The sequence below is a fragment of the Oxyura jamaicensis genome, chromosome 6 (assembly GCF_011077185.1).
Source record: "Oxyura jamaicensis isolate SHBP4307 breed ruddy duck chromosome 6, BPBGC_Ojam_1.0, whole genome shotgun sequence".
NCBI lineage: Eukaryota > Metazoa > Chordata > Aves > Anseriformes > Anatidae > Oxyura > Oxyura jamaicensis.
Genome location: NC_048898.1, coordinates 25,465,800 through 25,486,964, shown reverse-complemented (window position 1 = coordinate 25,486,964; position 21,165 = coordinate 25,465,800). Strand labels below are relative to the sequence as shown.

General features: G+C 50.3%; 1 protein-coding gene across 1 annotated transcript in view; it reads right to left on the bottom strand.

The window, feature by feature from the left end:
• Positions 1 to 21,165, bottom strand: part of MXI1 (MAX interactor 1, dimerization protein) — a 41,505-nt gene that overhangs the window by 12,466 nt on the left and 7,874 nt on the right. Inside the window, exon 3 of the mRNA XM_035330193.1 lies at positions 12,541 to 12,570. Within this exon, the coding sequence (XP_035186084.1) occupies positions 12,541 to 12,570 (30 nt within the window). The remainder of the gene's footprint in view (positions 1 to 12,540; positions 12,571 to 21,165) is intronic.

The window sequence follows — 21,165 nt, the reverse complement described above, 5'->3', positions numbered from 1 at the left end:
CCTGAGACGGAAAGAACGTGAGACATGAGGCAGCTTCCCACCAGGTGGACGGAGAGCGGCGCCTTTCCTGCCCCTGGGCCACTCTCCTGGCTCCAGCAGAAAAGCTCCAGAGGTGCAGGGGGTGTCACAGCAGCAAAGGCACAGCCGGGATCTCAACAGAGAGCCTCTGTTTCTTCATAATACAGAAAAGACCCTGGACGTAGGTGCTGAACGCAGTCAGGTTTTGACCAGTAGCACCACTGGCCAGCTGAAAGCAGCACGCACCTCGTTTGTCACATCTCCATTTGTCCACCAGTTAAAGAATAAAGGACGCTACCAACCTGCTGTTTGGGAAAACCTATTCCCTGCCTTCAAAATAACGAGCAGGGAATAAGCCAACACCAAGAACACATCCTGATGTGGTAGCAGTAGTCACTTTTGTCATTAATGCTGTTCCCTAAATCACACAGCTAAGCTATTGCCGCTGGGAAGTATTTTTCTTGTTTGTAAGATAGGACAGAGGTTTTCCACTCCACGCATTTCTTTCCTGATACTGTATTCCAGTTTCCTCACCTCATGGAAGAAAATCCTAATTCCTAATGAAAAAAAATAGCCCAAGAGGAGGGCCGTGTGGAATATTTGTTTACATAAAGCCTTTTGTACCAGAAGGAAAGCATGTGCTTTTCATCTAACACCACCCTGCACTGTCAGAAATATTTAAGGAGTCATCAAATATCTCCGGTACCTCTCAGGTACAGAGGGCACGCAGCTGGAACAGAGGAAGCAGTGCATGTAATTTAACCTTGTGAAATTATTTTAAATTTAACCTCAGACTTCCCTGGAAAAAGGAATTACCAGCCAAGGTCATTATTAAACGTGCGGTTGGAAAAAGGCACTTCAACTAGGGAAGAGAAGCTAAGAGCTCCTAGCACAACTTTTCCTGCTGGGTATATTTTTTTGCACACATACAACAGCAGCAACGTACTTCAAAGGTCTAGGAGCTAGCTAGCATTAAGTGGCAAACACTTTTGATTTAACTACACGTGTTATTCAGCAGAACCTGAACGGAGAAGCCCCGCTCCCGGCATGATGACAGCAGGTGAGTCACGTCCTGGCACGCCAGGAAAGGTGCTGAAAATGGGTACCAGAGAGCACATCTTGCTTCTGCTCAGCTGGTACAGCACGCGACCATCACCTGGCTGTATGCCAGCACAGCTCTTGCAAAGAGGAGCAGGGCCGATCACCTAGAAAGTTACAACTTTGTAAACTGCGGGAGAAAAAGCAAAACCAAACCAAACCCATGCCTGTACCTTGCCCTTTGCCTTTAACTACCTTCAACATCTTCCTTGCATTTTCTTTCTCTTCTCTGGGTATGTGTGAAGGTGCAGAGATACCAGACTGCTCAGAACTCCGACAGAAAAAAGCATAAAGCTGGCCACTTGGAAACCATTTCCCTGGGCTGACCTGCATCCATAGGGAATGAAAGTGGATCAAATGTTTTTTCAGTCCCACTACAAAACTCAGGGCGTTGTTCCTAGTGAACTCTTGATCACCTAGAGAAGATGGATATGACCCCAGCTTCGGCCAGCAGTGCCACAGACGGATATAATTCTAATTCCCCCAAACCAAGACCAGCTGCAGCTGAGTAAACTAACATTTGTGCGAGGATCAGCTGCCTTACGCTCTCTCGGTCTGTATTCTCCCAGCAGGAAAAGGGCTAGGATCCCACCTGGGAACAAACCAAACGCAGAAAGGTTCGTGGGTTTTTTTAGGAAAGAAAAAAAAAAGAGGGGCTAAAACTCCCAGTCCTCCAGTCAAGGGGCAGAAGACACTTCACCCGCTGCTCCTGTACCACCACCTTCCGCTTCGGCCACTGCTAGCCCTTGGCGGCGTGCTCATCCCACAGCAGATCCCCTTCCTGCCCTGCTCCTTCCCTACCACGTGTGCTTTTCTCAGAGGTCACCGAGGGGGGAAAAAGACAACAAAAAGCGAAACTCAAAGAAACTCAGAGATGCTCCTGACTCCCGAGGGCTTCAGCACGTTTTCCTGAAGTATATCACAGCTGAAACAAGATTTCCCTCCTCCTCCCTCTTTGCAATCCCTTCACTGAAGGGATGGAAATGCATCCCCGTATGTGCTTTTTCCAGCAAGCACCAAGCCTGTAAGCTGCTTTTCCAAGCCAAGAAAAGTTTAGAAGAGGTCACGCCCCGCAGACCAGTGCCTGCGCACTTCCTTACAGGGTCACGTAACGTGGGATATCCACCAGGGACACAGTGTTCCCATCCGGTTTCCCACTTCTTTTGGCATCAACGTTGCTTTTCTGGGTAGGTGAAGCAGCACGTAATGGTCAGAAAAAGGAAGAGGACTTTTTTTTCCCCTCCATATTCCCTTACCTCAGCCAGAATTGCTCTGCATACTCATAGCATCTAACATTCAGTCTTGCTGTGAAAGCTGAGTACTACAGGCATCTGTCAGCTAAGGTGGAGATGGAGCTTATCCTGCTTTGGGGCAGAGGCACACACCAAACAACTTCAGAGAACACCACACAAACCCCAAGAGCCTTCCTGCCTTCTTCTAGGCACAGGTCCCAGGCCAGCTGCAGAGGCACCGTGCTGAGGCTCTGGAAAGTGAAGGGGGATTTTGCCTCTCCGAGCTACGATCCAGGTGACAGAGCAAAAGATTTACTCTGCTGTGTGCAGCTGGGAAGGGCAGAGATGCCACATGTGCGAGCAGACAGGCAAGGTAAGAGGACGACCGGGAGAAAGGAAACGTGCAAGGCAGTTCCCACCACCAGCAGGGGACAAACCCCTGCCCTGCAGGTTGGTGTGGAAGGACAAGAGCAAAGCAAACACCAAGAGGGGCTGCAGATAACGTGACAGCACCGTGACTTGTAATTTCCCAGGCTGGGTTTGGCTAAGGAAGGATCAGCCGAAGAGAAACGTGCACGCCAGCAGGTAGCAGGAGGCCGGCGGGAGGAGCTGCAGCAACGAGCTGATCCTCTGCAGGGAGGGGGAGTCCCGAGCTGGGGAGGAGACAGGAGGAGGCAGCAGGCCTCAAGCATGCAGGTAGCACACAGCTTCGGTTGCCACTGCTCTCGCTCTTCCTTACTTAGAGCAGTTTCTATTTGGCAGGCAGGAGCGAACACCCCCAGCACCCCGCTAGCCGCCCCGCATGCAGTTCAGCGGCTGCAAACATGCAGAAGAGCAGCCAGCTCCGAGGAGCGCCAGGATCCAGTCGCTGAGAAACAAACACAGATCAAAGCGAAGACCCGAGCTGTACACACAGCTGGGGCTCTGTCCTGGGCTTTTAAAGAGGTGGGCACGTAGATTTTAACTGCAAGCTCTTTGTGTGTCCCTGCACGTAACCGTGTGCATCTGCGCGAGCGGGAGCACTCCCCCCACGTTTGGCATCCTGACACGGGTAGCTAGTGAATGGGGATTTGAGCTGGGTGGAAGATTCCCACACAGCTGGGCAAACTCTGGGCAACGCACAACCCGACCTGCCCCAGGGAACAAGGCCAAAGAGGTGGGAACGAAGGACATGGAAGGTACAAAGCAGCCTCTTTTTAACCTCTGAATTCTGTAATAAACTGGATGCTCCGCTCCCCCTTCCAGAATAACTCATTAGAAGAATTTTCCCGAGTTCCCAGAAAGAGCAGAAGAACCTTTCCCGTTGAAGGATCCCTTCCCATGGAGGCTGTGAGCTGTGTGTGCCTGGTGAGGTTGCGGTGAATCACCCCAGGGTTCAACAGGTTGTGTCTTTAGGCAGCACTGGGAAGTGCCCCCGGGGAGGAGGTGCGGGACTTGCCACCCAGAACCTCCTCGGGCTCACGGAGGACCCAAGCAATGCCTCCTGCACAACGCGGCTTTAAGGGGAAAAGAGCAGAGGAACACACTGCTGCAGCAGGTGGGAGTGCCTTTAGCCTTGTGAAAAGAGCTGCCTTTCCTCCGCAAGCAAATACCCCCGCTTATTGACATGGAGAGTGGCACCTATCACGTGTCCTCCCTTCCTGGTCGTATCACACGGTGTCCCGGTGCCCCGGCAGCGCGGTGCTGAGTGCAGGAGCCCTTGGCACAGCCACAGTGCTGTAGGGACAAGCAGGGGGAGCAACATGTACCCAAGCGAAGGCGCAAGTATTCATCTGAGAGTCACTACAAGCCGAGCTGCTGCGTGATTAGATGCGTTCAGATATTCCACCCTAGCTCGGCAAGCACTCAGCTCGGAGCCAGCAGGCTGCACGTGCCTGTATAAGCATGACTAAGTCGTGTGCAGCTGTTTGCTACCCCCCGTGATAAACCACACCCGTGTGGCACACAGCATTATCAGCCTGGACCACGCACGAGCTGCCTGATACCATTCACCCAGCCTGTTTCTGGGGACGTAACGCTGCGTTTCAAGCTCGTGTCCTCTTTCCAGGGGAGGTTCCGGTGCAGGAGCTTTTCTGTATCAACTTCTGTCACGTCTCCCTCTTTCCCTCAGCCCCTCCTGGGCAGAGCTCCTTCTCGAGGCAGTTACAAGATGGCTTTGCAACTGCTGCATCCCCTTCCCTTTTGAAGCTTTGCATTTCCCCCTAAATAAGCCGTGCTGTTTTCTGAACGCATTCTCAAAGGTAAATAATTAACAGGCAAGAGGGACAGAAAACCTTACCCCGCAGCTAATGGAAGTGATGTTCAGGCAGCAATGTACACAAAGAAGATGCCCTCAAAAGACAGCCCTTAATTTTTTTTAATGGACCATTGGGCAGAAGACCTGACTCACGCCATCGCTCTGGGATCCAGGGACTTCTCCGGACACAGAGGAATCCAAAACCTTTACAAGAATCAGTCTGCATCTGGCAGCCTCAGGTGCCACCTTTAACAGCAGAGACGCTCCTATTCTGCAAAGGCACATCAAGGGTTTACCAAAAAGAAAACACAAAGAATGCTACAGAGACAAGATCTGCATTTCTACACAAACTCTTGGGATGCACGGAAAGGGAGTCAGGTAAATGATTCCCCGGGGTCTCCCCATCGCTACGTCCTGCCATAGCCCTGTCTACATTGCCCAGTGGCTTCACGGGAGGAGAATTCCTGGCCCTCGCTTGCACGCTGCCCATTTCGTTGTTTTATGGCTGTCACACGTGCTGTCTGGGAGGAAGCCTGCCTGCTCTGTTTGCCCTCAGCTATGCAAACTGCTCGGCACCAGTTTGCAGCCAGGCAACAGCCACAGCAACAGCCAGGCGAAGCCCTTTGCTTTCATTTCCCAGGCACGGGGCGATGAAAGCCTGTTGCACGCTTGCTCTGCCTACCTCCGCTCCCAAAGCAGGGGGCCGCACGAAGCCCCGCCACCGTCCCAACAGCAGAGGCACCTTCACTTTGTGCCCCTGTCCTCTTACAGGGGGGAGAGGGCACAAGGGCGGTGTGACAGCATCAGCCTGAATGTCCTGGCCCTGGGAGCAGTGTCAGGAGAAAGCTGTAAAGGAAGCAGAGGTGAGGAAAGGCAGTCTTCTGTGAAGGAGAGGAAAAGCAAGCACCTGGCTGGAGGGGTGGAGCAAGGAAGCCCCAGGAAGGAGCGGGTCAGCGCACGCTTGCTGCACGTGCCCGTGACGCAGGCACTGACTCTTCCCCTCCTCTCCCTGCAGCACCACAAAGGCATACAGGTTCTCAAAGCTGCAACACCACATCCACAAAGGAGAATGAAGAAGCTCCTTGCCTCTGTTTCCTATTCCACACCGAGTTTTCCTTTGGTTGCCCCAAGCCCGCGGGGCTGCGTTGCTGCAGTACCCCCCGCACGTGCGCCAGCTGCAGCTCAGCACACAGACAGCTGCGGGCAGCTCTCGCTTCTGCCCCGAGAGTACAACATCCTGAAACTCGCGGTTACCACGTAAATCCATCTCAGAAATTATATCCCTATTACCTCATCTTCTCTAAGGCAGGGACTCCCCGAGTGGCTGTTAGCCCGTAATGCTTTCAGGCCCACGAGCAGCGTCAGCCGCTTGAACGAGACAAGTTGCTGCATCACCATTTCTGGCTCTCGGCACTCCAACAAACAGCACCCCAGGACAAAAAGAACACAAAAACCAAACCTGCAAAGTCTCCAGAGACGCATCTGGGAGAGAGATGGCAAGTACAAAGCCCTGACGTGACTGAAAACTGAGCCCAGAAAGCTGAGCGCTCAACTTCCCACCTGAGGCCAGATTCTTCCCTGGCCCAAGCTCACGGACATGCAGTCTGGGTGGATTTGCCCAGCCTCTATTTTTCAGGACGTCATCCTGAAAGGAAACTGTGGCAACACACCCAGGTAGAAATTTGAGGATACAAGTTTGGGAAGAGAGTCAAGAACCGAAGCTGGCACTGGTGCGCACCCCTAATTATGTATTATCTAAATGCATCTGACCGCTTTCGTTACACATCCACGGCACTGACCAGACTCCCTCCTGGAGCCCTGAAAACAGTAAAAAAAAAAACATGAAGCACTATCTTGATGCCTGTTCTATTCACTGCTCTGGAAATTTCAAGTCCAGGATGCTGAATGCATGAACTCAGCCAGCATGTAGGGAGCCATAGCAGCAGAGCACGTGGCTTTCTAAGAGCGGGGTCTCCCCTGAAGTCTCCATCCTGAGAGGCAAAAGGACGAGTGGATTCTCAGCATCAGACCTTTAACCTTTAAGGCAAGGCCAAGCAGCCCACGGTGACACTTCTATCTATACTCTGGGAGGAAAACACATCAGAAAGCGTCCCTACAGCACGTCTTAGTTGAGAAGGGCTTTGTGATGAGCACTGGGTTTTGAGAACTGGCTTACAGCGGTGACTTTGTTTTGCGGCGTTACTGAGACATTTTGCTTTGAGATAGTTTATTCAAAATAGCAGTATTGTTCTTTTTCCTCTTCCTTCTCCATCTGCGACTGGATTCACAGGGGAGGTGGAGAGATCTGGGAACAGAAAGGAAGCCACGTAGGCATTCACTCCTCACTGCGTCACTTTGAATAACAAAATAGCTATACACACACACAAATATTGAAGCTTGAAATTCCGATACGAGCAGTGCTGAAGGTCTGCAACAAAATGAAGATCATTTTGTTTCCTTTGAATTTTGGCATGGAAACTGTCTCTTTTCAGCAGCTTTACTTAGAGTTCAAAATGTTCTGCTACCCAGCCAACGTGAAACAAAGCCTCTGCAGATTTCTGACTCTGAGTGAATCAAAACGCTGCTTCTGTGCAAGGGGGCACTTTGTGTGAAGACAGCAGTGGTCAAAGAGATCAGATTTTTTTGCAGCACCTGACTGCTGAGTTCCTGGAGCAATGCAGAAAAGTAACAGCAAGGTAGCAAAAGGCCAACTGACACTAAGCAACAGTGACCACACCTGGACTTCCCCAAGACGAACATCGCCCTGATAACTCTGCTCCACAAGCTACAAGTCCCTCTCTGCAGGTTAAGCAGAAACGGGCATGGCAGCCTAACAGTTACCAGACCTCCTGAGCTAGCAGAGCATCCTTCAGCTCCCTTGAAAAACGTTTGTCCCAGCTGAAAGTGGATGCATCTGTCAGCCAAGCGGCAGAGCTGAAGACAGCCAGCTACTTCCAGCTCCTGTTCCAGACCGGCCACCGAGACAGGAGGGTTTAGCTGCAGCTCCCCCAAGGAGCAAGTGGATCACGGCGTGCTCTGACCTTTGGATGTGTCAAAAAAAGATGCATGCTCAGCTGCGCTGGCCATGGTTTGACTGCTGCAGGGAACATCACAGGTTCCAAGTTTTATTAATGAGGAAAATAATATGTACTGTCAATGTCTGCTACACGATGTTAACAGGAAAACAAAGCCCACTCCAGAGAACAAATGAAATTTACTGGATTAGTTTCTTGCTCCAGCTCTCCTGGATAAATAGCAGGGAACTCAACACCACATTGATCAGCTGCTTCAAGACAAACACTGATCACATTGCCCTGGCAAGTACATATCGCACAACAAAAGCACAGACAGCCAGGGTTATTCAGAGGAGCAAGGATTCACTGCTCTTTCATTTCCCTTCCCTCCATCTTCCAGCCTGACAACACGGCTGCACTGTTTAATACCAGAACTATTTAAATGCGCCATGTTCACCATGTTCCGCAGGTAAATGCTCTCCCCTCCCTCCAGCACTTTGCTAGTACAGATGCACTCGGGGCCCTGTCCTAGAGAAAGGGAACCAGGCTGTGTAAGTGCTGTGGAGCCGTGGAAAGCCCCACGTTGCAGTGCAAACTGACCTGGGACATGGTTTTCTCCTGCACCTTGGGTAGGGCTTGTTCCTTTATCTCATCTGCTTCCTCAGATATGCAGCCCAGCACAACAGTCAGCTCCACTCAAGAGACCACTTGGAGAAATACTCGGCGTTTAACTGTTTCTCCTATGTTAAAGCAAGAACGTGGGGGGGAATCATAGAAGCTACAAGGGAGATGTGGGGAAGAGTCATGGAATCTCAGTAAGCACAGCACCAATCATTGCTACGTGTGTGTTCTTTGCTTCGTTTCTGATCATCTCAAAAAATACCAGAGAGAAAGAACCTTACACCACTTCACTCTGTGCTTTTTCACTAAGCACAACACCTCAGAATCACAGAATCACAGAACTGTAGGGGTTGGAAGGGACCTTGAAAGATTATCGGGTCCAATCCCCCTACAAAGCAGGCTCCTCAGAGCAGGCTGCCCAGGTAGGCATCCAGATGGGCCTTGAATATCTCCAGAGAAGGAGACTTCAACTTGACTTAGGAGTAGTTTTGTTGTCTTTAGACTTCGTCCTTCTTTGTTTTAAACAAGTCACCTTTTGCAGAGACAAAATCCATGAGATCTTCAGAAAATGCTGATTTCACTGGTTCTCCCAATGACTTTTTCCTTCCTCATATCTGTCTTTTGTTTGAGCTACATTATTGTTAACAGAAGCAAAAATGACCCTACTGATTTATTCCTCATCCAGTTACTCAGCTTGGTTTCCCTTCTTTCTGCCGTATTATAGTGCATTCGTCACCAAAAGCAAATAGGTCAATCCAGGCTATGTAAAAAGACTTAAAAAAATACAAATGTGATCAATAACTTCATAAACGCGACTCTTGTTTCACCAGGAGATGCACCGTGTCTGTCAGACCCCGCCACCACGTTGGTCTACCAGAGCTGCCACTTCAGAGAGGAGCAGGAAAGCCTCTCGGCGCTGCGCACCGCGCCGACCACATCCTTCCAAAACTGGCTGGTGTCTGAAACGTTCACAGCACTGGGTAATTTTGCTGTGTACAACACAGATGTACGCATGCAATGTAACTTAAACCTGAATTTATACTTGTTTGGGAAAGCACTACCCTATCAGAGTGATTATTTTAGTCACTCACTTTATCATGTTTTTCTTTCAGGGAATGCTGGGGCTTTGCTTAGGAGCCGTTTTTTGGTAGGCGTGTTAAAAGGCTAAGAAGTATTGCTTTAGTTACGCCCTGCAGCATGAGAGGCAGAATGCCGGCTTCTTGCCGAAATGCAAGCTGTGAGTCATCCCAGGCAGAGAGAAACTGAAACACATACCCATTAAATAGAAAACACAAACAATTTTCCAACATGAGGATTAATGACAGATAATAACTATAAATTAACTTCAATCTTTTATAAATCAGACAAAGCCCCTTATATAAATGTCACTGCAATCTCTCTAGATAAAAAACACAAATCAAAGCAGGAAGAGAAGTCACTTCCACATTACAGTTAACGTTCGGGACAAAATCAAACACCTCCTTCGTGAAAACACCCCAGTGTTTATGAAATATTTTGGTACAAGAAAGGCAGTGAAGCTTAAGACACTGCTTTAATTTCTGAAAATACAGTTTTACTTACTTTTGGACGTGGAAACAAAAATATTCTTCATCCTGATACATCGGAATTTCATGAGCTCTACCATAGTGAAACCAAATTAAGTTGCATACTCAAAAAGGAGGGGGAGAGCATTGTTTTTCTGCTAGTCTTTTGCTGCTGCTTGAAAGAAACTGTGCAATTGCTGAAGGGGTTAAAACAAAACTTAACTGAATATACGGCGGCTGCTGTTCATAGACAGGAGGGGAAAAACCAGAGTCAGAGACCTAATAGTGGACAATTTTGAAAATTACAGTGTGTGTCAATAATGGAGATAACAGTGAGATTCAAAAGGAATAATCTCAAATAATAGGGAAAATGAGCACCTGCCAGCCACAGAGCCATTAGTATCAGGGCTTTTATCTTTGCCACAGTTAAGTCTGGAGACACTGACAAACTTAACAACACAGCAAATAAAACGTGGTGAAAATCTAACTGGGAAGCAATTCTCCTCACTCAGGAAACACTGCCATGGAGTCTGAAAATGCATGCTTCTAGTAGGAAACTCAGCATCCAATTGCTGGTAATAAACACTGCAAACCCAGCACAGCCTCCGTGGGGGCTAGTTGGGCTCACGGATGCTCCAGCCTGACCAGCTGCACGCGTCTGCGTTAAGGGACAGAAGCAGAGGGCTCCTGACCAAAGGGACCCCGGGTACAGGATTTTGGCTGTACAGACCACCCAGTGCCATCACATGCATGTCCTTCCCAGAAGGATGAAACCAGGGGCTTGTAAAACCTTATCATGGATCTGGTATATCATATGACACAGACCTGGGCTACAGTGCCTTGGGAACTGGAAGCCCCCTAGAAAAGACCTTGCTGAGAATGCTGATTGTTGGGAGTCTTCAACCTGGAGCAGGCGGGGATGAGGGAGTGCAACTTGGTGGAAGGTGGTGTAAGATGAAACAGGTCCTCCACGTGCTCCTCTCACTAGTAACATACATAACAAGGTCAATTCTCACATCCCCACCCTAGGCAGCATTACTGTCCACAGCTAAAGTCAGGGAATCGAGGCAGGACTGCCTCAGCTCACGCAGCAAGCAGGCAGCAGGCATCCTGAACCCACCGCTACTCGCCAGCCCTCACCCATCAAGAAGTCCACAACATCAGCTGCTCAGACCTCGCTCACAGAGTTTGAAGCTTTGCTGCCTACCCCCCAGGCCTGAGGGCAGAAAAAGCTGGTCATGGATCCACCGAAACCTGGCCAGTGTGAGAGGAGCACGACGGTACAGGGAAGGATGGGGACAGCTCTACTCTAAAGCTACGCTGAGAACAAGCAGTGTTTGCAGTAACAATTAGATATGCAAATAAGTGCATTGAAAATTAGTGACGGTTTACTGTTGTCATGGAGAAAAAAAAGCACCCTCCATTCTGGGTCAGACCCAAGCACTGCATTTTGTTTCCCTCACTGGTGAATAAAGCTGCAGAGAGCACTGGAAAAGCCCAGGACCAGCACTTCTCAGCAGAGCTCCACCTGGGCCCAGAGAGCTCATGGCTCAGATGGGGACAGGAGAGCAACATCACCTAAATAAAAAACCTCCCCGCATCAGCCCAGAAAGGCAAAAAAGACCATGACAAGCCCACAGACTCCCAAAGCTACCAGAAGCACAGCCACAGCCAGGAAGAAGCCACGGGCACCTTGCAAAGGGAAAGCTGCTTCCCAGCACCGCTGCTGCCGGGGGGCAGAGATGTGGGGGCAAGGCGGCACATGGAGTACTCAGCTCCAGTTCTCCTCATCTCCATGGGAAGATCCTGTCTGAATTCACATGCAGAGTTCACCTGAAGGCTCTGCTATCCTCGGCCGTCCTCGCAGTGTTCCCATCCCCTGCTAAATGATTGCTGCTAGGAGGGGGCAACCAACCTATTTAGATCCAGCTTTCCCAGCCTGGGGGTTTCTTCGCAGGAGCAGCTGGCCAGAGCTGCCTTTGCTCCAGCAGCCACAATAAACCCAGAACTTCCCCTCCCCAGCCCCAAATCCCACAGAAGAACCAAGATAAGTTTCTAATGGAAACCCTGCCATAACCTTAACTAGAGCATCCTGAATGGCAGCTGATAATCTGAGCTGTGTGTGAACTAGCTCCCCTCGTCTCGGCATTTATCTTACTTGAACTCCTGGTACAAAAGGGTTGAGTCACGGAGCAGAGCTGGCCAAGGAACAAAAAAGCACAAGCCTTGCTCAAACTCCAGACTCGAGGATAAACAGGCTCAGCCCTAAAACAGGTTAGAAGGGAGGCTCCACGGGCACGCTGGTCACCAAGCTCAGAGCCTCTGGACAATGGCATTTGCTTCTGCTGCAGAGATGATCACAGCCCAGCACAGGGGTGGGAGGGAAAGGGTGTACAGCACAGGGCTCTGCCCTTTGGGTCATGGTAACACATCTTACCCTGGGCCCAAGAAACCTGATCCCGTAGCAACCTCATGTATGGAAAGTGCCCCAATCAGATTTCACTGTGTCAGGAGAAGAACAGTATTTACTCTGCATACAGATTAGTCACAAAACTGGGTCACTTCTTGCCTTTTCAGAGAGCAAAATGAAAAAAATGAAACCAAGGCTTCTTTTTCAGATCTTTTTGTGTCTCCCCCCCAGTTTTAAAACTCCGTGATGCGCTGTGGTCATTCACAGCTGCCTAAGCTGATCACAGACACCTGTGTGTGGTAAGGTTAAAGCACATCAACACTCGCTGGCCCCCCATTTCTTAGAATTCAGCTCATTAGCTACTTACCGGTTCTTTTCTAGCTCGTTGTGCGTGGACCTGGAAGACAAACAAAAACTTGGATTAGCCACCTTTGAACTCTCAGCACCAAAGCTCAGTCACTGAAAGCTGTGTACATCCCCAGTGCCACACATCAGCATAAAGCCAAACATACATAATGTAAAATCTTGAGCTGTAGCCTCAGCCTCCCTGCTGAGGAGATTCCTTCCCTCCTAAGTCTGTACTTACCTGCAGGCCTGGTGCTTACTGGTGCTGCACCAAATGCAGCCCAGAGGCTTAAAAACACACAAAACCCCAAAGAAAGGCAATGATTAGGACAGGGGACCCGAAATAGCTGTTTCCAAACTATTTCTGTCTCTGCCACCAGCTCAGGCCAGGACTGAAGTTACACATCTTGTGCTTCAGCTTCTCCATCTACTCTGTAAAAACCCTGTTACCACCTGCTAACTCAGGAGCTGGTGGTGCCTTCAGTTCTGCACGTTAAACACCTGGAGACCTACCAGCAGCGTTGGTTCTGCAGGGACACCTCTGGAACCCCTCAGCAACCACGGGCTACATTTAGCAGACGCAGCAGAACTCCAGGTAGGGCCAGCATTTAGGCAGGAAGTGGGATGAGCAGCACTGCCGGGTTTGCAAACACCAGCAGCACTTTTCAGGTGCCTGGAAAGCCCTCGGCAGTGCCTTATGGCAAAGCCAATGACCCTTAAAGTGGCGCTGTGACCCCTCGACAAAGGAGGGGGCTTTGTCTTTGTACCTGCCCACCACAGCAAGTGCGCTGCCAGCATTCCTTCATTGACAGCTCACAGCTTGAAAAGGAGACCAAATAGAAGCCAAAGGGAAACACACAAGTTCACTCTCCTGTCTCTGATGATAACAGTGGCAAAAATAAACAGCCAAACAAATGAAAAAGCAACAAAAACCCCACCAGACTTCAATCATTTCACAATTTCTAATCTAACATGTTATTAGCAGCCCAGGGAAGGTTGTTGAGGACTATTTAAAAAGGACAGTCATTTATCCAACATTCTCCTTTAATGGAAGATCACCTTAAAATAAGAGTAAAAGGAGCTCAAAAGCTTAATAAAAAGGATCTATTTTCTGTAATTTGGCATCACATTTCTTCCAGAGCTCTGAGAAGATTATCCTCTATCCCCCATCTGGAGAATCCCGCAGAGAATTCTACAATTAGGGAACTGAATGGAGGATGTGCTCCAAGGGAAACCCTGTCATAATTAAATGCTCCTCCAAAAAAGAGGGAGGAGGAGCGCCTACTAGGTGCTAGGACCTCGGCGAAGATGACGAATAAACTGCAGACCACTGCAAAAAGCAACGCAGATGACACTTGGCTAGCTGTGCCTGAGAGCTGGGGGTAGCTGGAAAAAGAAAAAATAAAGAAAGACAGAAAACCTTTAACTATGCTCGTGCAATACACCCTGCTCAGCAGCACAAGGGGTACCCTGAAGTCAAGGCACATTACAGCCAAAATCCTAAAGTGGAGGGAACTCCCACAGCAACTCCTTTCATCCGACCTCCTGAAAACTGGGCCCCTGAAGTCTGGCTCCCAGCAATCAGACACAAACTTGATATAGATTTAGTCCAGAAGATCACCCCACACCCCCCCCACAAAGTCTAAATCAACACAGTCCACTTGTCCGGGCAACTTGGATGCAAGTTAACCCCCCTGGAGGCTGAGCTGAGGCCCTGTTAAAGCAGTGCCCATATGTTCTTGGGAGCATGTTTGCTGATCTTGTTTGCCCTATGTTCCTGCAGGAGCCTTTGCAGTCGTCTTGGTGGTGACATTAGCAGCTACGGAGCCAGAGATATGCAATGGCTTGAATTCCTATATTATATCGAGCCAATTATCAAGGCCAGCACTGAAAGAACAAAGTTTGGCCCACTGCTGTGAACAAAATTAAACCAGCAGGTTCTCCCTCCTCTTCTCACATCGGAGGCTCTTTATTACCTATCTGCCTTCTGATGAACACCACAATTGAGAGGGGTCACAGGTTTCTCACCAAGTCAGGAAATTTATGCTGTGACTTTTAACCATCCTGGTGGCAGGGAAAACAACAAGAAACAGCCCCCCTCAAACTCCTTCCTCCTGCCGCTGAATGCAAAGAAAGGAAGCCCGGCAACACTGAACAACTCCTGCGGGAATGCTGCCTCCCTTACCTGCCCGTGTCTTTGTTTTACTGGGGACACTTGGAAAAAGTTAATTTTTCATTTCATCTAAACTCAGAAAAGAAACACTCTAGTGCTCCAACTCATTCCAATTCTTATTTCCCCTTACTTCAACAGCAGATAAAAAAACACCTCTCCATTTTCTGTTCATAATTCCTTTTCTGTGGCTCCTGATTGAGAGATAATTTTCTCCCTGTCTTCAGGCTCCACGTTACCAAGATTTATTTGGAGTTAAACAAGGACAGGAGTGTCAGTGGAGTGGAAAAAAGCACAGGAACCTCTATTGACACCACATTCAAAAACAATTTATAGGTACAGAACCAAACGTAGCTGAAGGTGTAGCTGGGATGGTGTCACTGTCACCTGGGAACCCGGAGAGCCTCCCTGGCTTTTGGATGAGTGCAGGCTGAACGCCACAGCTGTGTTACTGCAACACCTGGGGGACGTTCAGGGCCACGTGTAACTCTGCATTTCCACCAGCAAGGAGCTGCTGAGTTCTGTGTGATGCTGCTTTGCTGCCGCTGACAGCCAGGCACAGTCTGTGTCACGCAGTGAGATGAGGACACCACTGTGCAGCACAGATGATGGGAGAGCTGCTGCCTGGCGGACAGGGCAAGCAACCTGCCCTTGCCCCCACCTGCAAGGCTGAAATCAGAGCTGCGCAGGCACAGACGTGCTCGGAGAGGAAAACAAAAGCCCATCACACCTACCAGCACCACCTCCAGCCTGCACGGCACCTCTGCTGCGATTAGAAGCACGAACTGTCTGCAGGGCTCTCATTTAAAAGCAGGCTTCTACAGCCGTCGGTTCCTTAACAAGGAATTTGAAACACCCGTACTGGTCAGCATCCCTAAAAACTTCAGGAACGTTCCATAAGCAGGCAGACACTACTGAATGCATTTTGAAAACAGCTGGGGAAAGGATCATGAAAGAGTTTTAGAAGCTTAACATAAAGGAGCCAAGGAAACAGCAACAAAAACAGCAGAGCAGCCCTCATCACAACTTAAACACCAAAAAGAGGAGGAAAAGGGAAGTTTATCCTCTTTACCCCAGACACCTGAAAGCAGATACAAAATAGCAAGAAAAAGGGAAGCAGCAACCACTCACACCAAGGTAAGGCCAGATGAACCAACCCTTCTGCATCAGTTACTGTGATTCTGGCTGCCTGCAACATCACTCCCCAGCCCTGGAACAAGGTGTTGCTGGAGCATTAAGCCACCCTAAGTTCTGAATGAGACATTGTAAACAAATCATGACACTGTCTTTATTTAAATGAAGTCCCTCTTACCAAGGTAAAGGCAGACAAACTTCCTCTGAGCACTGGTAAGCCAATGAAACAATCTCTGACAGGAAGGAACAGGCTCTGAAGAGCAACAAATGCATTTGCCACTAGTTTTGTTTGGTTGCTTTACTTTTAAATTGCAATCAAAATCACAAAGCTGCCACATGGCATTAAACACAGCTGACCTTTCTGTTTTACACAGTTAATGTTGATAAATGGCCCAACAAATGCAGGGACAGCACATCTGCATTTTCTTTCCATTTCTTACTGAGGTAACTTCTACCTACAGGGAGAACAAGGCAGGCAGGAGCCCTCATCCTACACGGTAGGTGGAATTCAGACCCCGAGACCCTGTTGTCTCCTCATTGCCATCCTCTTGTCTGTACCTGGCACCTGCTCCTGGGGAACCCAGGGCTCCCAGAGCTGCTTCTCCATTGCACCAGAGACCGCAGTGGCTCAGGAGGTGCTGTGGCCATCCCTAACTCCAGGCAGGGACACAAAAACCAGCTCTTCAACGCAGAGCAGGGCTCGTCCTCCACACCAGATCTCCAATTCACTCCCCGCACTGTGCTGTAGCGGGAGGAAAGAAACACTGCATCAGTTGGTGCAAAGGAGTGCCCCGTTACCTAAATCACATTTAGCGCAGCAGCAGGAACATCCCTCTGCAGAGCAGCCCAGCCATCTTCTCTGCTTCGTTCTGCCCAGGCTCAGCCACCTGTGCATCGTAACCAACCCCACCTCCTCCCTCATTTCACAGACCTTTTCCCCCTGCTGACACCCATTTGCTTGGCCACCCAACTGCCCTCCAGGAGATGCCCTCTCCCATTCTCCAAGCCAGGACCAACAAGCCCTGCTGGAACCTCCTGTTCTCTCCTTCACGCAAGGCTTTTCTCAGAAATGACTTCTAGTGGAAACAGCCAAACGACAGGACAAAACAAATCCTCAGCTCCTTTGTTGCGTTTCAAATCCACCTGTGTCCACAAACAAAACCTTCTGGCTGAAGAATCCCAGCGTTCTGCTAGGGCTTCCAACAGCAGTGGAGCAGCACCCTAAGTACTCTCCAAAACCAACTGCACAACGCTGGGAAGCCTGCAGGGAAGCTCCAAGGGCAGCAGTGGATGAGGCTGTCAGCCCAGTGCTAAGGCAGCTGCTGCACCAGAGTCCCTCCTGCCAAAATGGAGGTGCTCGAGGGCTGAGCTGTGAGCACACCTTACCTCGGGGAGGTGGCTCTCAGGAGCCTGCCTCTCGGAGTCTGGAGCAGGCAGCAGCTGAGGGCACTCGGTGCTCCAGCAGCTCCTGCGGTGAGCTGCAGGATGCAGTGAGCAGGAAAGGGAGCAGCTGGAGCAGAAGTCCTGCCGCTGCTGTCCACACACCCACTGCAAGTCAAAGAGCCCCACCTCAGCCTCACTTACTAGCAAACCTAATGAAACATTTCCTTTAAATACACTGGAGACAACAAGGTATCTCCATCAGTGCTGTCCCACAGTCCCCCTACCCTGCCTGGCCTGGATGGCCAGAGAAAACCCTGCTCCATGAGGAGCTACATGAGGAGAGTGAACGGGCTGCACTTCGCCTTCCAGCTGACGTCAGTGGAGATGCAGCAGATTAACCTGGCCCCAAACTCTGGCTAGGCTTTCTGTCGCTCTTAGACTGACACAGTATCAGGTTCCTCCCCAGGCTCTGATCAAAGCCGTTTTCCCAGGATCGAGTCAGACCACTTTCAAAGTTCACATTCTCCGTCTCCAGCAGAGAAGGGGACACAGCCATACTGGCGTCTGTTCCTGTTTATTCATCTTTGGAAAAGCAGAAACAGCCCTACAGCCTGTTTTCAGCCCAACAAGGGGACAGAGCTCCTTCGTGTGGTCCACGATGACTGCAGAAGGGCACCTACCCATTTCTACCCAGTGTCCCAAAAGCCTCCTGCAACACTGTAAAAATTTTTTTAAAAGATTACTGCACACCTCCCTTAAAGAAGTGAAATTCACACAGCCCCTCTCGGCTCGGTACCTACTCCCCATAACCATCATTTCTGTCTTTGGAAATTAATTCTCCCCTAACACTCTCCATGCGGGGGGAACACCACCAACAGGCAGAGAGCTGAGTGAGTTTCCCGAGGCCACACAAGAAGCCTGTTGCAGGGCAGGGTACTTACATCAGGGTCCCTAAATCCCAGGAGAAGGATTGCATCAGTGGGTTGCTCTTAGGCTCTGTCCCAGCAAAACATCCAACAAGGACATGTGTGCCATCTGATGCTTGTGTCAAAGAAAAGACGCCGATCGCCGCATGCTTCAAGGGGGAAAGTGAAAAACCCCCAGTCCAACCCAAAACGAGCCCTCGTGTCTCATCCCCCAGCTGCCACGTGAACCCAGCCCGCTCTCAGGCACCACGCCATGAGGTGCTGGGGAAGAATCCCAAAGGGAGCACGCTGTCCTGTGGTTGCCTGTTCTGCTGTCCCAGCAGAAGGAGCTAGCAGGCAGACAGCTCCCCCGTGCTGAGCACTGAGAGTCTCTCCCAGCCCCAGAGCTGGGCTCCCCCACGCCAGAGCACCACCCCGACCAGCAGCACAAGGTGGCACCCCACAGGGGGAGGGTTTTCCGAGGCAGGCCACAGAACAAGAAGGTTGTTTTGCGTTCCCTGCTGCAACCTGGGGCCAGCAAAGCAGCCCCCAGCTGGCCTCCCTCCCAGCTGCGCAGGCTGGGAGCCAGGAACCGGGGCAGGTCTGCTCCTGCTCCACCTGAGACCCTACGAGCAGGGGCTGCTCCCAGCTAGGGGAGAACTGCCCCAGCACACACGCTCCCTCTCGCAGGGCCCTGCGTGGCCAAGAGGAACTGGGTTTGCTGAACAAGCAGCTATTCAATATTTTGTTTTCTCCTCATTGTTCGCTGCGTGGCCTCAAGCCAAGCCCTGCTCTGAACACAGAGCCCGGGGTTTTCTTACAGGCTTTTCGGCACTCTCACACAGAGCGGGGCTAGGCACTTCACATGTTTGCTGTTAAGCATCCTTGATTTCCAAATGGGAAACTAAGAAATGAAAGAAATCAGAGCTGCAGCTTCTCGTTTCCTCCAGCGTGCCTCTGAAGACCCCCCCAAGGGCTTGGTTTTCTGGGCCACTTCACAATTTCAAAGCACAACACCCGCCCCCCCCCCCGATGCTCCTTGCGGCTGTGCATCATCAGCACTTCTGCAGCTCACAGCCCAGGCTCATACCTTGGAAACAAACACGGCATGAAGAACACGCTGTTTGGGGGTCTCCTATGACAAGACAAGCTTGAAGTGACTTGCTGAACGTACACAGGACTGCTGATGGGCCAGGAGGAAACCATGTTCTCCGTCGTGCTATGCACTGCCTCATTTGTCTGCTTCTAACTTCTGTGACAAGTGAGTAAAGGTCCTCCAGAAACCACCTCCTTCCCTTCCCAGCCCATAGCTAACCACACCAGAAGGGGCTGCGGCACACGTATCAGACACGTAGGCTGATGCTTGTTCATTTGGGTGGCACCGTAGCCATTTCAGCAGGGAAACCCTAGCTCACCTCCCTTGGGCACGTTGCAGCTGACACCTTCTATAATGGCTTAGAATTTGGCCAAACTATGGTAGATTCTCACAGCTCAGGAAAAAGTGTTTTTGCCTTTACCAAGGCAAAAATTTTAAACAAACCATGTTTTTCAGGACACAGTGAGGAGAAATATCAGGTGGCTTCACCTTGGCACATCCAGGCTCCCCCATGAACGGAGAAGAATAAGGCAGAGAGTGAGGGCAGCGAAGCAGACAATCCCTCACCCCAGTGTCAGGTGGGCACTGTCCCCCAGGTCTCTCCCAAGTGCTGTTTGGGGCAGACAGCCTCCCTACACAACCACCATAAATACCTCATTTTGCTTCAGATGACCTGTTTAAGTAGAACGAGGCACAGATTTCATCCACCCCCTGCTAACATCTCAGTATCTCTGCTAACACCATTTTCTCTGTGGAATATTCAGTTGCATTAGGGAGCGGGATAAGGCCTGACACTGCAGGAGGCTTTGTGGGACTGCTGTCAATGTTCAGATCTACCTAGAAGACAGGATGCTAAGTTCTATCTTCTTTCGATCCAAAACCCCGATGCTGCCTCCTGAAAACAGGACCAGAAGAGCGTGTGCTACCCCAAAGTACAGATGGTAGGACCCGTGTAGGTTAGCTGACGTGCCCAGATCTTGCAGCGTTTTTGTGGCAGACTCAGGCCGGGATCCAAGGGCCCAGCATGCCAGCCCTTTGCCCTATACCACGCTTCTTCCCACACACAACGTTACCCTTTCGAGGAAGATGGTCACGTCCAGAAATAGCCTTCGCAATGTCATCTGCAGTGCAACAGCCTGGTTGGGGAGGATGCACGTGTCTCTGCAGCCTCTCCTGACCTCAATACTTTGCCTTCAGATGCACTGGGGAAAGTGAGGCTTCTTGACTAAATGCCACCTGCCTGAAACTCGCTTTGTTTGGAAAGAAACTGATGGCATTTGTATGGCCTGGGGCCAGGCCAGGATGTCTCCGCTTACTTCTATTTAAGTTGTTAGCTCTCACGTTGCAACTAGGCTGCTGCGATGCTGTGCCTGCAGATGAAAGGAGGGGAAGTGTTCTTGAAAACAGGAAGCACAGCAACTGTTAGCTACGCTTTGTCTCGGGGAAACTGAGGCACAAACACTTCCACAGGCTGCAGCAAAATCAGGAAGAGAACCCAGATTTCCCGATGTCCGGGGTTACATCCTGTCAACAGGGACACACTCAGCTAGCATCTGGGAGATCCGTGAAAGGGGAAGGCTGAGAAAACTGAAAAGCTCCGGTTTCCTCTTCTTACAGTTCTGGCTCAGAAGCAGCAGCAACTAAGCTGAAGGCAGCAAGGTGGCTACCTCCCACTGCTCCCAGATGGCCAAATGACTTGTGAAGCAGCTCAGACTGCTGCAGTTTGTAGCCTGATTGTTAGAGGCAAACCAGAAGTGGTGCCATGTCACCTTACCGTGCCCATACGTCGCTTAGGGCTGCCCAAGCAGCTGGGCAATGGCTGCTAGGGTAAGAGTCAGTCCCAACGTCATCTGTCCCTTCCCAGAACTTGCAGCACTCGGTTAAACCCTTCTGGAGAGATGGAAGAAGATAAATTAGAGTAGTTTAGAAGACAACTGAACACTTTATGCAGAGGAACTT